General features: G+C 36.4%; 1 protein-coding gene across 2 annotated transcripts in view; it reads left to right on the top strand.

Moving 5' to 3' along the window:
* LOC121320373 (rho GTPase-activating protein 42-like) overlaps nucleotides 1–18,574 on the top strand; it is a 77,746-nt gene that overhangs the window by 12,773 nt on the left and 46,399 nt on the right. For both annotated transcript variants that reach the window (XM_041258632.1, XM_041258634.1), the window contains exon 2: nucleotides 14,356–14,451. In XM_041258632.1, coding sequence (XP_041114566.1) covers nucleotides 14,356–14,451 — 96 coding nt within the window. The remainder of the gene's footprint in view (nucleotides 1–14,355; nucleotides 14,452–18,574) is intronic.

The following is an 18,574-nucleotide window of genomic DNA, read 5'->3' as shown; positions in this document are numbered from 1 at the left end:
GTACACTCAGCCCTCCCTACCTAGAAACTTATATAATCAGTGGTAATTAAACCACCTGTGTTACAAATTGCACTGGAATTAGTTCTCCTTCACACTGACAAAGTCTGAACTCAAGCATATTTCCTAGAAGCAGCCCAGATGTTGTTTAGGAGGAAAAGTTGAAACAGTTTTTTTGGAGAAAGGAAAAGTTACATTACAATTTTTTTTTTCTTTTTCTGTCGGAATATTTTCCACCCTCAAATCCTGTGGATTAATTTGAAGAATGTTTTACGGTTTCAAGGCTCAGAGAAACTGAGCTGTATCTTCCCAAGCCTCAAGACTATATTTCTGTGGCGACAGTGGTGAAAGCATACACGGTGCAAAGGCACGGTAATGAGGGCTTCTGCTAATTTAGTTGACTACTTCATAATATAAAAAAATCTTGTGGCAAAAAAAAAAAAAAAAAAAGGCTGTTTATTTTATTTTTCCAGTGGAAATATTTCAGTATTATAGCTCTGTATTGAACCTAATCACGTTCTATCCAGAAATAATTCAAATCCAGTATCATATGTCTTTTGTTAGTGGCATGTTGTCTTTCTTTCTGTGCTTTTATCCATAACGTCCTGTGGTCTCACTGAGACGTAGTGGGCTTTTTGATGTTATGATAAACAGAAGTTGCTTCTGCAAGCTCGCAATGAGGGAGCTGAATCAATCTGCTTGTGTATACACTGATGGACCTTAGATCTCCCACACTAACTGCTAAGGAAGATTAAGCAGACATAATGGATTTGTGTGTAGGAATGTTTTGAACTGGTTGGCCCAGAATAAAGTTTTTTTTTTTTTTTTTTTTTTTTTTTTTTTTTTTTTTTTTTTTTTTTTTTCCCGGTCAGGAAGGATTGAGATGGGGCCTAAAACATCTGTCACAGGTCAGGTGGTGGCAGGGTGAGAAGACAGTGTGGAGGTGGAATACAATTCACAACATTTTGGGAAAGGCAACCCCTGGAATTCAGCTGCAAACTAGTAAAATGGCAAGCCTCCACTTATTGATGAACTCGAGAGACTTCCATTGTCATATTCAAACATAAATGGTTGTATGGAGTTGTCAAACCATCCAAGCTGAAAAGACAAAATGCAGGGTTTAATAAGTATTATGTGTGCTAACTTCAAGGCAATTTGTAGATGTATGAACATCATAATTTGCACCTGTATCATGATATAAAAATATCTCTTTCAGTAATGTTGCATTCACTTCTTGAAGGAAGTTGTGACAGGGCAGAGGCCCTGCCCACTGGGAAATAAGTGTTTTGTGGCTGGCAGCCATCTTGGCTCAGTTATAGAGGAACAGCCTGGGGCCAAGATGGCCACCTTTACACAGCCACATGTTAAAATGTTTAATTGTTTGGGTTTATTTATTTAATTGAAAAGTGTGGAATTTTGTTGTTTTCTATGTTGGGGAAGGAGATTAGCTCCCCTCATTTAGGTAGATGCTTTTGAGTTTATTTGTAGTGTTTTGTTAAAACATTTTATTTGTTCCCATGTTTTGTTTTTGTTTTGGTAAAGAATAAAAGTGCATGAGAGCACTTAAACTCTAGTTCATAGTCTGGGTGTGATGTATATATTGTATTTAACATCATGTAAATAAAAAAAACTACAGCAGGACAGTTTGGGACAGTTCTGGCTTTTCAACTCACAACCCAATGCATTCTGGTATGTTTTACCTGTCACAGGTACTATTCTTTCCTTTAAGAGAAGCAGGGCTATGCTTACCAGAATGCATTGGGTTGTGAGTTAAAATTCCTGAACTGTCCCAAACTGTGCTGCTGAACACAGAGCCATGTGGTCACCTTAGACAGAATAGTAGTACAGTATTTCATGCTAGATTTTGAAATATCCAATTTTTCAATTCTTGTTGTTTTTTAATTAAGTTAATGGAAAACTACAAAGCGGTATGTAATTCAATATGTTAATGTAACTTTGTTCAGCTGGTTTCATTAGAATTTATGAAGCAAAACTAGTTAATTCTGTAAGGTAATGCAAAACGTTTGGCCATAGCTGTAATGTACTGTACACAATTATAGTACAAATGTACATTTTTATAAACAGGTCCATTCCTTATTGTTCCTTCCACACTGTAATTGTCTCCTCAGAGTGATGTATTGAACAAAATGTGGTTTCCACTTTTATTCAAAGTCGAATCTTTTAAATCAAATTTAAAAGCATTTGTTTATTCTTGAGCTGGATTGATTGGCCAATGGCTCTTTTTCTTTTTTGTCTTTGCTAGGGTTTTTACTGTAAAGTGCCCTGGAATGCTCTGCATATAAAGCACTATATAAAAGCTAATGGTATTGTATTGTATAGATAATGAATGATTTGCCTCTTGTAATTGGGGTGGTTAGAATCCCTGACCCCCAGTGGCAGTACAGGGGATCAGCAATGAAATGAAGACAAACAGCAGAAGAGACAATGATATTTTAACACGGGAAGGAGTCATCGCTCTTCATCCTGAACCGTGCCAGGGCTACAATTCTACCAATGCAAACTGCTGAATTAGATCATTGAAGATGTTTTAAAAGTTTGATCAGGAAAGGGAAAACTTGCCTCTCCTCATTCTGAAGTGTCTCTGTCAAAAAAGCAAGGGGAACCAGATATCAGGACAGAAGTACTGAGATAGCTGTGCGGCACATCAACACCTTGGGTTTAAGGTTGATGGAAAAGCATGTTGCTATACATTAGAAATGTGATAGTGGTAGACTGTAAGATATATGCTGTGTGTTGGTTTGATTCTTGTTTTTTCCCTGTAGGATGATCTAACTGAAACCAAGCTGGGCAGTTTCCAGATATACAGGTGTGACTGTAGCTCTCTTTGCTTTTCTTCTGAAGCCTGATTCATTACAATACTGCAGATTAAACAGCATGTGTCATCCGTTTCATTCAAATTCACATGTCAACAATCTGCTTTCTTGTTTCAAAATACATTTTTAACTGAACCTGAATTATTATAATGTAGTCAGCATTTGGAGGTAGTACAGCTGTACACAGTCATTACTTATAGTTTGATACGTTATTTATTGCTTGTACTATAAAATTTACAAGCACACAAAAATTCCACGTATCCGCTTGCCAAGTACAGCAATTACTTAATTTTAAAACGAGAACGGTTATTCCCTTTTTAGATGTATTTGTCTAAATAGACTGCAGTGAATAACAAAGCCATAAATCAGATTTAGAGAAGACTATGCAGTGTTAACCATTCCCGTTATTAAAAAGGGCCCTGTGACTCATCTGGGTTGTTTTGAATGAGGTAATGGTCTTCCATGTGTGTGCTAGTACTGCTTCAAAGGACAGAGATTGATGAGTGAAGGTAGTAATAGATTAGAACAGGTGAACAAGCTGCCATTGTGAGAATGACGTGGACTATATTGAGTGAATCACACTTCTGAGAAACCTGAAAATACAACTTGCACAAGGTGACGTCTTTTTTTTTTGCTTAACACACACTTGAAAAAATTTAATTCCCAGACAGAATTTTTGTTTCATCATTTACTTATTTTCTTATGCTTTCTTTTCACTTGAACCTTTAGTTTCTGTGACATCTGTATTAAAGTACATGGTTGTGGGCTGTTAACCCTTTTTTATATACCGGTAGCTACCAATTCATATAATACAATTATTACATTTTATAACTGTATATAAAAGAAAATATAAAAAAAGAACACCTTTTCACACCAATCTCTGCTCCTAATCACCCACTTTTAACAGACCAGTCATAGTGATGTTTTAAAACAATAGCTAAGCCCTTTACAGAACCATACATTGTGTTTGGTTGAATAAATTTGAATAAACATATGAATAATGAATAAAGCTGTATTAACCTGCAACTCATTTGCGAAGAGGACAGCATGTGCGTTGGCTATTCGGTGCTATAAAGAAGGGATTTAATGCAAGAATCCTGATGGTTTTATTGTTTGTTTTATACACTATGTGAGTTCATAAGCAATCTGCAGTGAAACAGTTTGCCGGCAAGGTTTTCCTCAGCTTGTTATGAGGTAAATCTGTCACTAGATTCATTAGGGCAGTTCAAAGTACCTTCCAGTGGCAGGTCTCTGTATAAGTGAAACATAATCTTTAACACCTGCCTTAAACCCTTTGGAAACTAAGGCATTATGGCTCAGTATTGTTTAACCATTTTTTACAGCTTGCCCATTCTAGCAACTGCACCAAACCTGCCGTCTGATTACAACCTAAAGAGATACTTGTATATTATCTGCATTTTTCTTAATCTTTTTTATTATTGTAGTATCAGTGTCCTCCACCATTCCCCATTGGTGTTGGTGCTGAGGTCATTATTTACCGGCTTTTGTTCATCAGTGGCTCTGCTGAAAGCTTTTTTTTTTTTTTTCTTCTGGAGTTAGGTGGTTTGAAAATCCTCATCAAAGTTACGACTTCTTATACCATTAATAGGGCCCTACCAAATTCACGGTACATTTTCGAAAATTTCACGGTTTCAGCTATTTAAATCTTAAATTTCACTGTGCTGTAACAAAGTATGAACATGTAGTTAAAAATAGCAAAATATAAACATTTAAAGCCCTAAAGTTAAGAAACGCATGCAACTAACAAAGGAGAAACTTTAAAAGAAAATGAAACTGAAACCCAGAGGATCGCTCTTTGATTGTTGTGTTTCTGTTATTGTTATTATTAAAAAAAAAAAAAAACACAAGTTCTGGTTTTAAACGTCACAGTAAGTCAAAAACTATTCTAAAATGCTGTTTTTCTTCATTCCCTGTCTCTGCATCCACAGAGTTTGTTGGAATTGACAGAGTGCAGAGCTAGGTGCGGGTCTGTAGCTGGACAATATATCCAGAGGCTAAAAAATATAAATGTGAAGTCTCTGAAATTACTGTCATATTTATTTATTTATTGTCCTGCGGTGCTTTTAATGTATTATTCTACTGATACTACTACTTGGTATATATTTGGCTTCCAAATTCTTTTACATGATCTGCTGCAGTAATGATTGTAGCACTTGGATTTATTTTGGACACTCATTTTAAAATGTAGGTCTAATTTGACTTTCCTGGCGGTACTACCAGTTGAGATCAGTAGGTCTTGCTAAACCTGCCCCAGATACCAGTGTCTGCCAATCAATGAGTAGAGCTTAGTTATTGGCTGTTGTCAAGTGTCAATCAATAAATCCTGTCTAGTTCATGATGAGCTTTCTTTTTTTTACATTGAAACAAGCTAACAATTGCACCGGGAACCTTTACCCTTGTTGTGTTTTAGTGAAGGGTAAAAGCAAAACAGACCAGATTTCACAGTGCAGAATGAATTTCATAGTCCGTGTCATGTTTCTCATGGCCGTGAAATGGGTAGGGCCCTAATCATTAATTACCAGGTTTGTTACCCAATGTCTTTTTTCCACCTGTGGGTCTGTATCTGAAATGAAAATCAAAACTGAATTTATGATAAGAGGTGGTTTGAAAAATAACCACTTGGGGTTTTGATGCCTGTATTTTCTGTCCACTCTGAGTTAGTTATTTTGAATATAACATTTCCTTTTGCTAACTCACAGTTACAGAGGGGATGGAAATGACCTACTGTAGTGGCCATTTCTAAAACCACCTCACCTCAAAGGCACTTAAAAACCAAGACAAAAAAATTATAGAGAAAAATAAATAGTAGATGATCCCTTTAAGGTGATTGTTATAAAAAAAAAAAAGGTAAAATCCAAATCACTAGCCTTCTATGCCTTTCATCTCTTGAGCTCTGGGCTCAAATCCAGGTTATAAGTGTAGCAAGCTTTAACCGAGTGCCCACTGGCAGTAGGCCACAGCACAAAACCCTCATGCAGTCCTGTACAATTGGGAGTCTGTGTTTGAGAGAGGAATGGATTGCAGGGGGTGCTTGACTGGACTTCCATGGGCCCTTAAAGGAAAAAAAAAAACAAGAAAAACTTTTCTAGAAGGATTGTTTTCATGCGTTTTCAAAAATATCAACACAAATGTTTTGCTTGCTTTTTTTTTTTTTTTTTTTTTTGCTATTGTTCGGGTGTGTTTGGACATGGTCCAGCCACTTCTGGAACTGTGATTGTATAGCAGTATTTTTGCTCCAAATGTAAGCCCTATCTGGGGGAGGCGTGACTCACAGCTATCCTCAGATATAATTCAGACCAAGAATGGCTGTATTAGCTACTGCAATTGTAATTGTAATAAAGTATGTTGTAGTAGGAAGGATTTGGACCCCCACAAACAGGCGTATTTCTCACAAGTCTCATAGGGAAGCTAAGCTCACACACATTAATTGAAGATTTCCTCAGGAGTGCCGTGCAGCCTCGCTTTGTGGCTGCTCAACTCTTCTACTCTGGGGTAGACATAGAGAGGCTTGCACCTTTCTACAGCATCGGCAAGAAAAAATAAAATAGATTAAGAAACATGGGTTGGTATTAGCATGGAGAGTTAGGCGATGAAGTCAGGGTGGAGCACATTTGGTAGACTAATTATAATTCTTGCTGCTGAGAATGGGGGAAATGGTTTGGAATTTGCTGAATGTGGATAAAACTGAACACCTATTAATTACACAAACCATTGATAAACGCACCACAACAGGTTCGCACCTAAACTAGTAAGGTTTGGATTTTAATAGACGTAAAATTTTCGGCCGAGATCTGACAGTCTGATCTCCAAAGATAAGTCACTAAGTGCACCTTTTATTATATATATATATATATATATATATATATATATAATATATATATATATATATATATATATATATATATACAGGATATATACCCGGCACGTTTTTTTAACAAAAAACAAAAAAAAGAAGCTTAAATACCTTTTTTTTACAAAAGAACCAGAAGCTTGATAGTAAGTCAGATAGAACAAAGGTTCGGGCCACTACTGAAAAGCAGTTGGATCTCAAGTTTAAAAGCTGATTAACATTTGTCATTAAAATAAATAAATAAATAAATAAATAAGTAGAAACTTGGGTGGCATGTTAATACTAACTTGCTTATCATAATCTAATATAGACTAACAATAAGCAAAATCAAATATTAAACTTCAGCACGTCTGGGTTAGCAGTCCGGTAAGGGACGGAGCCTGCCTAACTACACTTTACTCCTCATGTACTAGTCAATAATATGAGAAGACTATCAGATGAGTCTACTGCCACTTTGAAATGCTTTAACGGTACGGCCACGACAGATGGATCTCAATCTATATGTAAAGCTGGCTTCTGGTTTTGAAAGTGCGTTTTATGAAATCTGTGTGATTTTTGAAATTAACTGTTGAAGGAACATCACTATTTAACTATATAATTGATAATATTTTATTATAAATATATATATATATATATATATATATATATATATATATATATATATATATATATATATATATATATATATATTCAATTTTTGTTTTATCAAAGTCTGCAAGCAACCATTTACATGGAGTAACATCTACAGTTGTTTTCAGGCTGAATTGAAAGAGGCTCATTTTTTCAGTGGCTGATGGGCGACTGCTGTAACAGATATGTATTAGCATAGCTTTCATGGTTTCTACCTTAGTTTCCAAACTCTAAAATCTTTTCCTAATTGTTGTTCTAACATGCAGTTCCATCACAGGATGCTAACAGAAATACAACCACAGAGATTGCCTGAACATCTGGAATTGAGCAAATCCCAACTTGCCTTTTACCACACTTCTATGCAGAACCATATGTTTTAATACCTTTATGTAGGCAAAAAGCTTTATTGTAAACACACCATTATTAGGCTGACGTTGCAACACATATTTTCTGTACTGCATAACTGTAGGTATTTAAGGCATGTGGTTTATTGTAGTTGGTGCGTATTGAAGAAAAACAACAGCATTTGTGATCATATATTTGGGATTCGGCATGATCATTTTATTAGCATGCAGTCATATTGGGCACTCCGCAAAATATTTTAAGGAATGTCAGGCTTTGTTTTTTTAAAGCCTGTTTTGATTACTTTAAATCAATTTCAAATCACAGGTCTAAGAAAATCTTGTAAAACCGTTCCTTAAATCGTTTTACAGTTTTGTGATAGTGCCCTGTGACATGGCAGAGCACACTGAAATATGTGTTTTTGTAACTGGCAGCCATCTTAGCTGGGGAAACAGCCTGGACCCATGATGCACTCTTTCAACAGCCGCGCGGTTTTAATTAGGTTAATTCGTTTGTTGTGGTGTCTTTCTAGGGAGGCTGGTTGTCTGATTGGTCAGCCCGGGAGGTGTGCAGCTCCTGGTTGGCTGATCAATCACTCAGTTAAGCACCTGGAGAAGACACCATCCCATTGACAAAGAACAAAAGCAAGTTTGTTTGGGGTGGAAGGAGAGAATTTGTTTAGAAGGGCTGAGAGCAGCAGGTTGTGCTTTCTGTCCCGCTTGGGTGCTGTTTTATTTTGTATGTTGTTTTTGGATTTGGGTTTTTCTTTAGACCTTTTGTTTGTTAGGTAATAAAAGTGCTCCGAAGCGCCGAACTGCAGTTTTCCATGTCTGGGTTTGCTATTTCTGCTGTTTTCACGATTTAGAGGATCAGCAAATATAGGACAGAGATGGATTTTTTTTTTTTTTTTTGGAAAATGAGAAGTCGGTACTGAACACACTGATGTTTTCTAAGAGGACTGTTCATTTCACAAGGGGCATTCAAATTCAATTTTCTGCCTTGTATCAGGCTGTACAGCAAAGAATCAATGGCACAGATATATATTTTTTTTTGTACAGTAATGTTATTTTTGCAGATATAAATTTTTTTATGCTTTTTTTTTAAATATAATGGAACAGTTTGAAGAATAATAGGTTGGAAGAATAAAATAAGCATTTTTAAACTGTTTACAATGATCATGTTTAATAATATAAGATAAAAAAATTAAATGTGCCGCTTTACTCAGTGTAAATAAGTATTAAATGTTGTGTTGAAAACAATGGATTGGCACATTACAGTGAGTTAATAAAGTAACGATTACGCTAATCTTTTGAGAGCGACCTTCTGGTACTTTGGCAGACATAACAAAGTATAATTTAAATAAAATATAGCTTAGGAAGCAGACATTTCAAGCAAGGACCTTGTCACGGGTCATTGTGTGAAAGGTATTTGACCAAGAATCACTGTGACTGAGCACTGAGTTGATCCCAGTAAGGCAGCAGTCCAGATAAGATTTTGGGTCTGGGAGTAACTTACCTTCTAATTTTAACACTGAGAGAGTAAAAATGTATTTTCAGGGGTTAAGCGCAACATTACTTTGAAGTCATGTGTAATCTCCATAAATACTGTACAGTCTTTAATGGTAATGGGGTAGGCATTAAAAAGAGCCTTCCATTTTAACTGCAATGTTATATTGAACTCCTGTGCAACCATGCTTGTGTTCTACAAGGTTCTTTTTTGGCTCAATGCATTTTTTTCGAGGTATCACACTAACTCTGCAAATTAATTAAGTCACTAATGTTTTAACATTAAATTCTTAAACTCTGTGAACATGTTAAAACTTCAATATAAAGCCATACAGATTTAAAAAAAAAAAAAGGAAATGCATTCGTAATTTATGAAACGGTTTAATATTATAGGCACCTTTTTTAACGGTTGCCTCTGTCAATGGTTTCAGTTGGATTTGTAGCTGGGCTGGGATGTTTATGCTTCAACCTGTGTAGCGTCAAGTTGTTCTTATTCTTACTGTGATTGGCTGCAAAGGCAAGAGGGCTAGCCAGATGTTGGATATTGTTTGTTTTGTATTGTTTTTTCTTGTGTACAGTTTATTAGTAACTGAAGACGTTGTATTGTGGGAGAGGTAGTTGTTAGTGGAAGGCTTAGGGGAGGTGTGATTGGAGGAAGACAAGCTGTGCAGCAAAATTGCTATGTGTATTGTTGTGCATTAAATTTATGTTTAGTTTGTATTTCAGATTTGCCTACAAACAGCAGGTACACAACTTGTCTGGACCGCTGCCTGCAGGCATTCAGAATGATAGAAAGAGCTTAGGACTTTATCAGCTCTATAGGAAAATAGGTCTCTTAGAAGAGCTTAATAATAATAATAATAATAATAATAATAATAATAATAATAATAATAATAATAATAATAATAGGGTAACAAGGGTAAGTGTTTTTTTTTTTAAGTTATGGTCTGATTCTGGACATTAAGTACTGTACTAGTAAACACTCCTCACAAAAAAACATTCCCCAGTCATTTTAACATGTGCCCTGCCCAATTATTATTGCTAAAATAATTCAGGACTGAAAGGGTTAATAAAAAATGCTGTAATCCAACTCATTGATATAGAGTAAGTAATTCAAAAACCTCCCTTAAAGCTATTAAGTTGCAGGTCTGTGCGATGTGCTCTTGTGGTGTGGTGTGATTTATAATCAATTCCAGTCAGTGTACAGGCCGTTCTGTTGAAAGGCTGTGGATGGGTTGTCTGTATGTTTATGCTTAGTCACTTAATTACTGAACTGCAATAGTGCTGGCTATATAAATACAGCATTCCTGAAACTGAACCCATTAGAGTGTATTGGTGTTTTGGCTTCCTACCAGATGTGGCTATTAGGCTGAAGTGTAGTTATATCACCTGACGTCACATTTCTTTCTGGAATGAAAATGGCATACATTCTGCCTTACAGCAGTACCTGGATTAACATTAAACATCGTTCATTTTGTATGTGTAATTTGATCCTTCTGTTTCCTTTGAGCTTTTTGTCTCTCTACCGTTTACTAAATTTCCTTTTTTTTCTCCAAATAATTCTGGACATATCTGTAACATATATTTTAAATATGTTTGATTGCTTAAATCATCAGGCTTGGCCTATACTATATGTTTCTCATGTTCAAGTTATAACAAATTATATATACCCCTACATTATTTTCTTAAATAAGCAGATTTGTTCTGATTTTGACAAAAATCCAGCATGAAGGGAATTGGTATTGAAGAAAGGCCCAAGAATAAAAAAGTGAAAGAGATCCATATCAAACCAGGGATCCTTACCTGGCTTTGAACAATTTGAACTTTACTTTGAGGCTCGTGCAGAAGCGGTATGTAATTCCTTATGAATAACCGTTTGTTGTCTTCTTTTTTCTTAAGTCTTCCTTAAGAAAAAAGGCTTTTTAGGAACAGGAACAATCATTGTTCTTTTACCCTCTGGTACTAGTAAAAGTGCTTCTTTCTTTCTTTTTTTTGCTCATGCACTTCTTGCTGCATATCGTCATCCTGTCTAACTGTTCTTTGATAACACCCAAGTGAAATGTTTTGCACAGAAGAACATATTGTTGTAATATATTGTGCATCTTTCTAGATGTAGTTTTGTACCTCCATCTTGGATATTGGAGCTGTTTTAAAAGTGCCTTGACCCCTCAGTGATGTTGAAAAACCCCAAAACAAGCAGATACTGTTAGTTGTTCCCATATCTGACTGAACAACTACAGTCATACTGAACAGTGAATTAACTTGTGTAAATATAGTGTTATAACAGCAGTAATAACATTGTATTACTTCAGTAAACCTGTAGTAAAAATTGCACAGGCTACACTTTCAAAAAACAAAGTGGCTTCACTGAGGGGTCAAACTAAAGGGACAGTACAGGTAGCCATGGAACTGCAGCAACGAATGAGGAAATTCAAGGGAAATTAGTTACTTTGTTGAGAAGCTGGGATTTTTTAAAACAGTTCCAAACACTGTCCCAGATTATACAAAAGCAAACTTCTCAGTACGATTGTAGGGACAGTAAAAATAAATAAATAAATGTCATTTGATTCTACTTTTTCTTTGTAATAACACCAAAAATAAACAGGCCAGTGGGGGGAAAAAGGCTTAGAGTGTTGAGCTCAGTACTGTAAAGTTCAGAGGAACAGGCAGAAATTTACCAGTGAACTCCCTGAAATGTTAACGAGGGGGAAAAAAAAACCTCAGTCTTAAAATGTATCTTTTACTCAATATAATTGCTGCTTACTGATGTTAAATTACAACTTCTGTACACTTATAGAGTATATTTAGTAGTGAAGTGGAAACTATAAATAAAGTAGTTGCAGGACAAGCATCTGTGGTGGCTGAGTCCCATGTGCAGTGCTGCTTTCATTGCAGTCATATTTTCACTGTATTGTAATTAATTAACTTGAGCTTAAAAGAGTCTGGAAGTTACTTTGCTTCAGAAAATCTGAATGTATGTAAAGAGAGACCTTTTATAAAACAAAAGGGTCGACATTTTGCAACGTTGGTTGGTCTTTTGATGTTTTCTATTTTTAATTGGAAGATGTGGCAAAGTGATTAACAGTGTGCAGGTGCAGGAATGCAGCAGTGATCAATGAACAGACAGACAATGGTAACACAGGTGCAATGTTCTTTATTTTTATAATTCAAAGTCTGATGACAAAATGGCAGTAAACAATAACAATGAGAAACAGGCAATACAGCAGCGTGTATTGCACTGTTTTAATCCACAGGTTGGTCCCGAAATAATAGTCTTACACACCCACACGTAACTCAAAACACAAACACAAGTCCACAGTGAGTGCTAAAGTGCTCATGGTGTAAATACAATTATTTGTGAAACAAAGTGCAGTGTAACCCGGGTTTGTGCTGGCCTCTGGCGACAGCTCCGGATTGTGTTAGCCATCTACATAACAAGAAACAGTATATTTGATAACGACAAAACAAACAAAACACTTGCGATAATAACACACGTCTTTCCTTTTGGTTCAGCTTAACAATAACAAGGAACAGATCAATTCCCTACGCCCCCTTTTGTACCGTCAATCATGACACCTTGGTTAACTAGTTCAACCGCTCCTCCATCCGCAGCTGCCACATCGTTACCCTTCCGGGTTGATGACCGACTTCCTTCTAACCCTGGGAATGAATTGTCTGGCTGTCCAGTCCAGGGCACTCTGCTCCCTTTACACAGCACCTTAACAGGTTGGGAAAGAGATTTATCACCAAGAATCATTCTGTCTCTGTCACAGAAGATAGTAGCTGTTTAATATTTTATCTAACGTGTACAGTTCCAAACTCCAGTTTATGTGTGGCGTATTGAACAATCAACTGTAAGCAAGGAAATCACAGCCAAAGCACTAATACACACTAAGGTGTTCAACTTTCTCTCTTGCTCAGGTTGGAAATGAGTACAATACTCAATAACCCGATAACCGCAGAAGCAGCCCTGCTATTGCTTTTCATCTTTATACCTGATACATATTTTAGTCCCTTGGAGTGATTTGTTGTGTGGCTAGATGCCTGTCTTTATACAACTGCTTCTATTCTTTACAAATGATTTAAATAAATTACAGAATTTTAGACACAGTGCCCTGTGGCAATTGTGTGCTGGTTTGGTGATAAAACTAATTTCATACAGTATGTGACCTAAGCCAAATTCAGAGATAGGTAGGGCAATAACCACTTCCAGTTTTTGCTTTGTTTATTTTCAATGTCTTCTCTTCTCATTAAAATTTAAATAAGCTATGTAGAGAATTGTTGATTCAGGTTCAGCAAACCAAATAGCTTCCTCATTTCGTTTTTGATTAATCATTTAGACAGGTATTATCTTAGTGGGAAACTTTACAGAAAAAAAAAGAATTTCATTAATATACCAGCCAGGATAAATACAGCAAAACCAGATGTATTTTCATTGTCATTACTCTTATATGAGCTTGAGCTTTATAATGCAGTAGGAGTGTTAAAACAAAACAACACATTGAATATACAGTATTTTAACAGATAATAACTAAAATGTCAAAGCTGTCTTTTGGCAGGTCACTGAAGTAAGAGTTAGTCAGATTTCTTAGGCCAGACAAAAGTCATAATCAAGATAACAGCAGAAATATGCTTCATGCTGTGTGCTTACCTGTACAATGTGACATCAGACTCAAGGAATACAGTCAAACGCTGACCTCTCTTCAGGCTGTGAACTCCCCAGGGATTCCTCTGTGCATCTGTAATAGAAGCTATGTCCAGTTCTGCTGGTGAGGAATGACACCTATTCTTTTTGACAACATGCTGAGTTAGAAGAAGCCTGAGTAATTCAATTTCTGTTTTTCACTGCTGCAAAACAGTCTAACTCAGGCTCACTGCTAGAGAGGTTGGTTTTTATTAAAGTCCAGAACAGTACAGTATGTCATTTACATGGCTCGTTTCATGCAGTAAACGCAGCATACGCAGTGATTGGCCGAGGATGACCGTTTGACGTTTTGTTGAGGTATATAAATAGGAGCAATGCAAACAAATGAACTGATATTCGTCTTGCCATTTTTGGGGGTTTATACCAGTTTTGGGAATCCTGATGCTCACAGCCTGCACTATATGTTACCCATTTCTTTTATTTATGAACAACTGTTTTTTTTTTTTTTTTTTTTTTTTTTTTAATTTTCAGATTTGTCTGTAGCGGTGCAGAAATTCTCCCAGTCACTGCAGGATTTCCAGTTTGAATGTATAGGCGATGCAGAAACCGATGATGAGATTAATATTGGTAAGTGATTTTCAATTGTCAGGAGTCTAGTTCTTCTTTAACCTGTTTTAGTTTTTCATCGTTTTACTCATAAGGGTGTAAAGCAGAACTGAATGTTGATATTTTTGATAAAAAAAAAAACCCCATGAATACGCCAAGCGACCGCAGTTGTTGAAACTAAACATGTACAGCATGATTTTAAAAAGGTTAGAAGAAGTAACCTACACCATTTTAATGTGACCAGTCTAAAGCAGGCTTTTAAAATCTGTTAGGAGATCTCCTCTTAGAGCATTTTACAGCACTGGGGAATCACCCTGGATGGCCTCAACTGCATATCCGTGGTTATTTCCACAAAAAATAAGTGCAAAAAAGGGGGGTTCCCTGAAACTGTCAAATGCTGTAAAGAAATCCAATTGTGGTGTATGCTGGTGGGGTATAGTTTAATCATATCAACTCCTTAGTAACCTAGTTCTTCTTTTGTTTCATTTGAAAGTGATGCTGATAATGGTATACATAATATATAAATCTATTAAGAGAAATGGACCAGCTGGGAGAAAAAAAATGCCCTAATGAGCACGACCTTTCTGAATTCCAATTTGCAGTATTTCCATTCTTTAAGTACTGCATTCATAATCGTGATATCTACGGCTGCTTTCTACACAGCTGCATAGTGACTCATATACCATCTGGAAGTGAAGTTTACTTACATTTATTATGAAGACCGTCCCCGGTAATTTTGATTTGCTTTAAAACATTAACTGTGGTAATGGATCACCAGCTTTCTCCATTTTCAGAAAGCAATTAATTACAGCACACAAGACCCTACTTTAAGGCAAGTGCAAAGACAAATTCACATAGAGGAATAAAACAACAGCTTTAGTAATATAAAGCCAGCAAGAATAGACTTAGTTGAAGGAACAGTTAAAATTAGTTTCCCAGATGTTACTTGTGTCAAATCATTTTTTATCTCACAAAAAAAATGGCAACACAGTGCATTTACTGAAACGGATACTGGGTGAAATCGGGTTAAACTGGGGCAAGTATGTGTAAAAACAAAAATAGAAATGTTCAACATCATGATTAAAAACATCTTAATTTGAAACGATCCGACCAAGAATGATATGCCTGGCCTGACAGATATTGCTATGAACCAGCCACTTAGGAATGGGATTGCAAAAAAAAATAAAAAAAACAGTTGACCATCTGGTATTTGAAGTGATGTTGATTACCTGGGTAATGGCATGGAAAATGTCTGAAATAATTTCCCACCTGCAATTGCTCATGTGGCTGGTATACACAAGGGACCTAGTTATCTTGTGATGCTGGAGCACAGACTTTGTGGGGGTGGAAGACTGGGGGGGGGGGGGGGGGGGCAGGTAGAGTTGGTCTTGATTTGAAGAAAGAATTAATGAACTATAAGAGTAATGTCATTTTCTCTATCTCTGACGAATGAGCAAAAGATATATCAAACCGAGATTATACAAGGAATTTCTCTTCCAGGATTTCAATTCCAAAACATACTTTATCAATCTATATATGAATCTCTTAAGTAGCTGAGCCTAGGTAGAGCTTGTTATGCTGTAATTTCACATAAACCATTGGTTTTCATGTACTGAATCCTACAGTGTAGATACACATTTGCGTCAAAGGTTACTGTAATAGGAAAAGAGAGGGGATTTAAAACACAAACATCTGATAGAGGTTAGAGTCCACTGATTTCTAACAGAAACTGCTTCCGAAGCAGCTGAAAGGAGAATTATGGAATGAGCAGCTGTGCTTTTTAATGGCATGACTGATTAAGTAAAATATATACCTTTACTTCATTTAATCAAACCCAATGGTGAACAACATTAACCCATGCACCTTAACACCAAAACCAGCTATTCTAGTGTTAACAAGCAGTCCTCAACCTGGAATGAACTGGATGGGTCCTACAGGAACAGTAGTTTCTGTACAGCATATGTGATTCTTGTAGGATCTTGCACTGACGGGAACTGAACTTGTACATAAACGGTACAGTACTACAGCTTCCTACATTGTAGGACCCAGGCAATTGCAACAAACAAATACCTCATACTGTTCCTAAGTAGGTTTGAATAAGCCTAAGGATGCTATGATCCTACTTATAATATCATATATGTGTTATTCTACAAAGTAACAGTCATGTAGGGTTGTGTTTGCTGACCTTAAGGCAGTAGAGTCAGCATTGGTCTAATCCACTAAACATAGGTGGATCTAAATGCCACCGTCCTTTAAATCTTTAAATACAGTAGGACCTTATCTGGCTTTTTCTTTTTTTTTGCATATAGAAACGCATTACAGAGACTAACATGCACTCTTCTTTTCACAACCTTGGTTCTCAAATTTGGGTTCAGTGACTCAATGTGTTCACACCAATTGAAAAGACTCCTGTAGGCAAACCAGGTTGAGGTTTTCCAACAGTGGCATTACTACTTCTCAATGCCCCTAATGTTGAAGCCTTTTAGGGTGTTTAGCAGGCTTCAGAGTCTGTAGTAGTCACAGAACTCTTCAGGCAGATCATTGCTGCTTAAGCTGATTCCCAGTCTGTTCTGCGCAAGGCAAGATCTCCCATAAACATCTGCTTGAGTGCTTCCTTAGACTGGCACGTTGAAGCCTGCAGTAGCTCTCATCTTTTCCATCAGGACAGGATGTATTCCCTGGACAAAGCTAGTAAATACCGTTTATGTAGACAGGGAGTTATTTGAAGATGTGAGGTTCTGTAAATGAAAGTGGCCTCCATGAGCTCCATTGAGCAGAAGAATTCGAGAGTATACCTCGGGGGTTTCTCTTGCATTACAGTGACATGTAAAGAGAAGTAACAGTGTACCAGATGAGGCTAACCTACGCCTAAACTAAATACAGATATTTACATATTTGTGATGCTAATGTGAGTTTTTAGTTTTTAAGATATTAGTGTCTTGGTATGTGGCAAAATAATTACTGTGTGTTTTATTAACAGTAAATTAGGACTGACGTGGACTACAGTTTTGGTCTTTCATTTAATGAAGCATCAAAACCGAAGCCCCTTAAGAAGGAATTTGTGTCTCCAGTTACCGTATCACAGAGTAGAAAAGTGAATCTAATGAAGAACAGGAAAGGTTTGCAAATAAGAGTTTCCAGGTATCCCCAAAAGCAGCAATTTATTTTAAACAACATATTGTTAAAGCACTTTCACAACATTTCACTTTAAAAAAAATTAAAAGTTGTAGTCACAAGCAGTCCTCTTGACCCGATAATTCAGCAGATCACCTTGTCCTGCTGCTGCAGGGAGTATCAGAGGGATTCCTGCTTGGTTCACAGAATGTAAGAGTTGGAAGAAAGCTTTGGAGAGTGCTTTAAATATGCTTTTAGGGATAAAGAAACCGGAAATCCATTGGACTCTGCTAAGGTTCCTGTTTAAGCTAAGTAATTTGAAGGGTAAATTATAGAAGAATGTTGAAAATAATCATCAAGTAAGTAATAACATTTTAGCATGAAACTGAACACTGATGTGGGACATTGCAGCTTAAACTAGTGTTTTTTTATTATATTTTTTTATAACGTCTCAAACCTGGCTTGGGTCAAGCTGACTGAGTATCAAAGAAACTGTTTTCCGGACTCGAGTGCTATGTAGTACTTACAGTTTTTCCCAATTGTTTACACACGTTTGCTGAACCTTTGGCTCATTTTCCCAAAGCTCTAAACACAAAACACAAAACCACAAGCACAAAATGCAAAACTCTACAAGTCTCTGCAAACACTGCATTCAAAACTGTTTTATCTCTTTCCAAAATGTTTTGCATCAAAATGACACACACACACGTCATATGAATAGATCTGTCTACCAACCAACAACACACTGATGTGCTCAACACAAAACACTACTATGAATATCCCATCAGTAGGTTTATGCCTTTTGCATTTTCAGTGTTACACTGTAGCCGGTTGTAAAAAGTTGTCACAGTAATGTATACCTACTCAAATATATATAAATAAACACACACAAATGCAATACAGTAACAAAAACATTGTCATTTATTTCCAAAATGCAGTATTTTTGAACACTTGTGTTTTGTATGTAACACTTTCCATACCCAACAGGAGAAAACCAGGAAAAACATTCAGTAAGATAAAGGGTTTTCTG

The sequence above is a fragment of the Polyodon spathula genome, chromosome 9 (assembly GCF_017654505.1).
Source record: "Polyodon spathula isolate WHYD16114869_AA chromosome 9, ASM1765450v1, whole genome shotgun sequence".
Taxonomy (NCBI): Eukaryota; Metazoa; Chordata; class Actinopteri; order Acipenseriformes; family Polyodontidae; genus Polyodon; species Polyodon spathula.
This window is presented reverse-complemented; position numbering and strand designations above follow the sequence as displayed.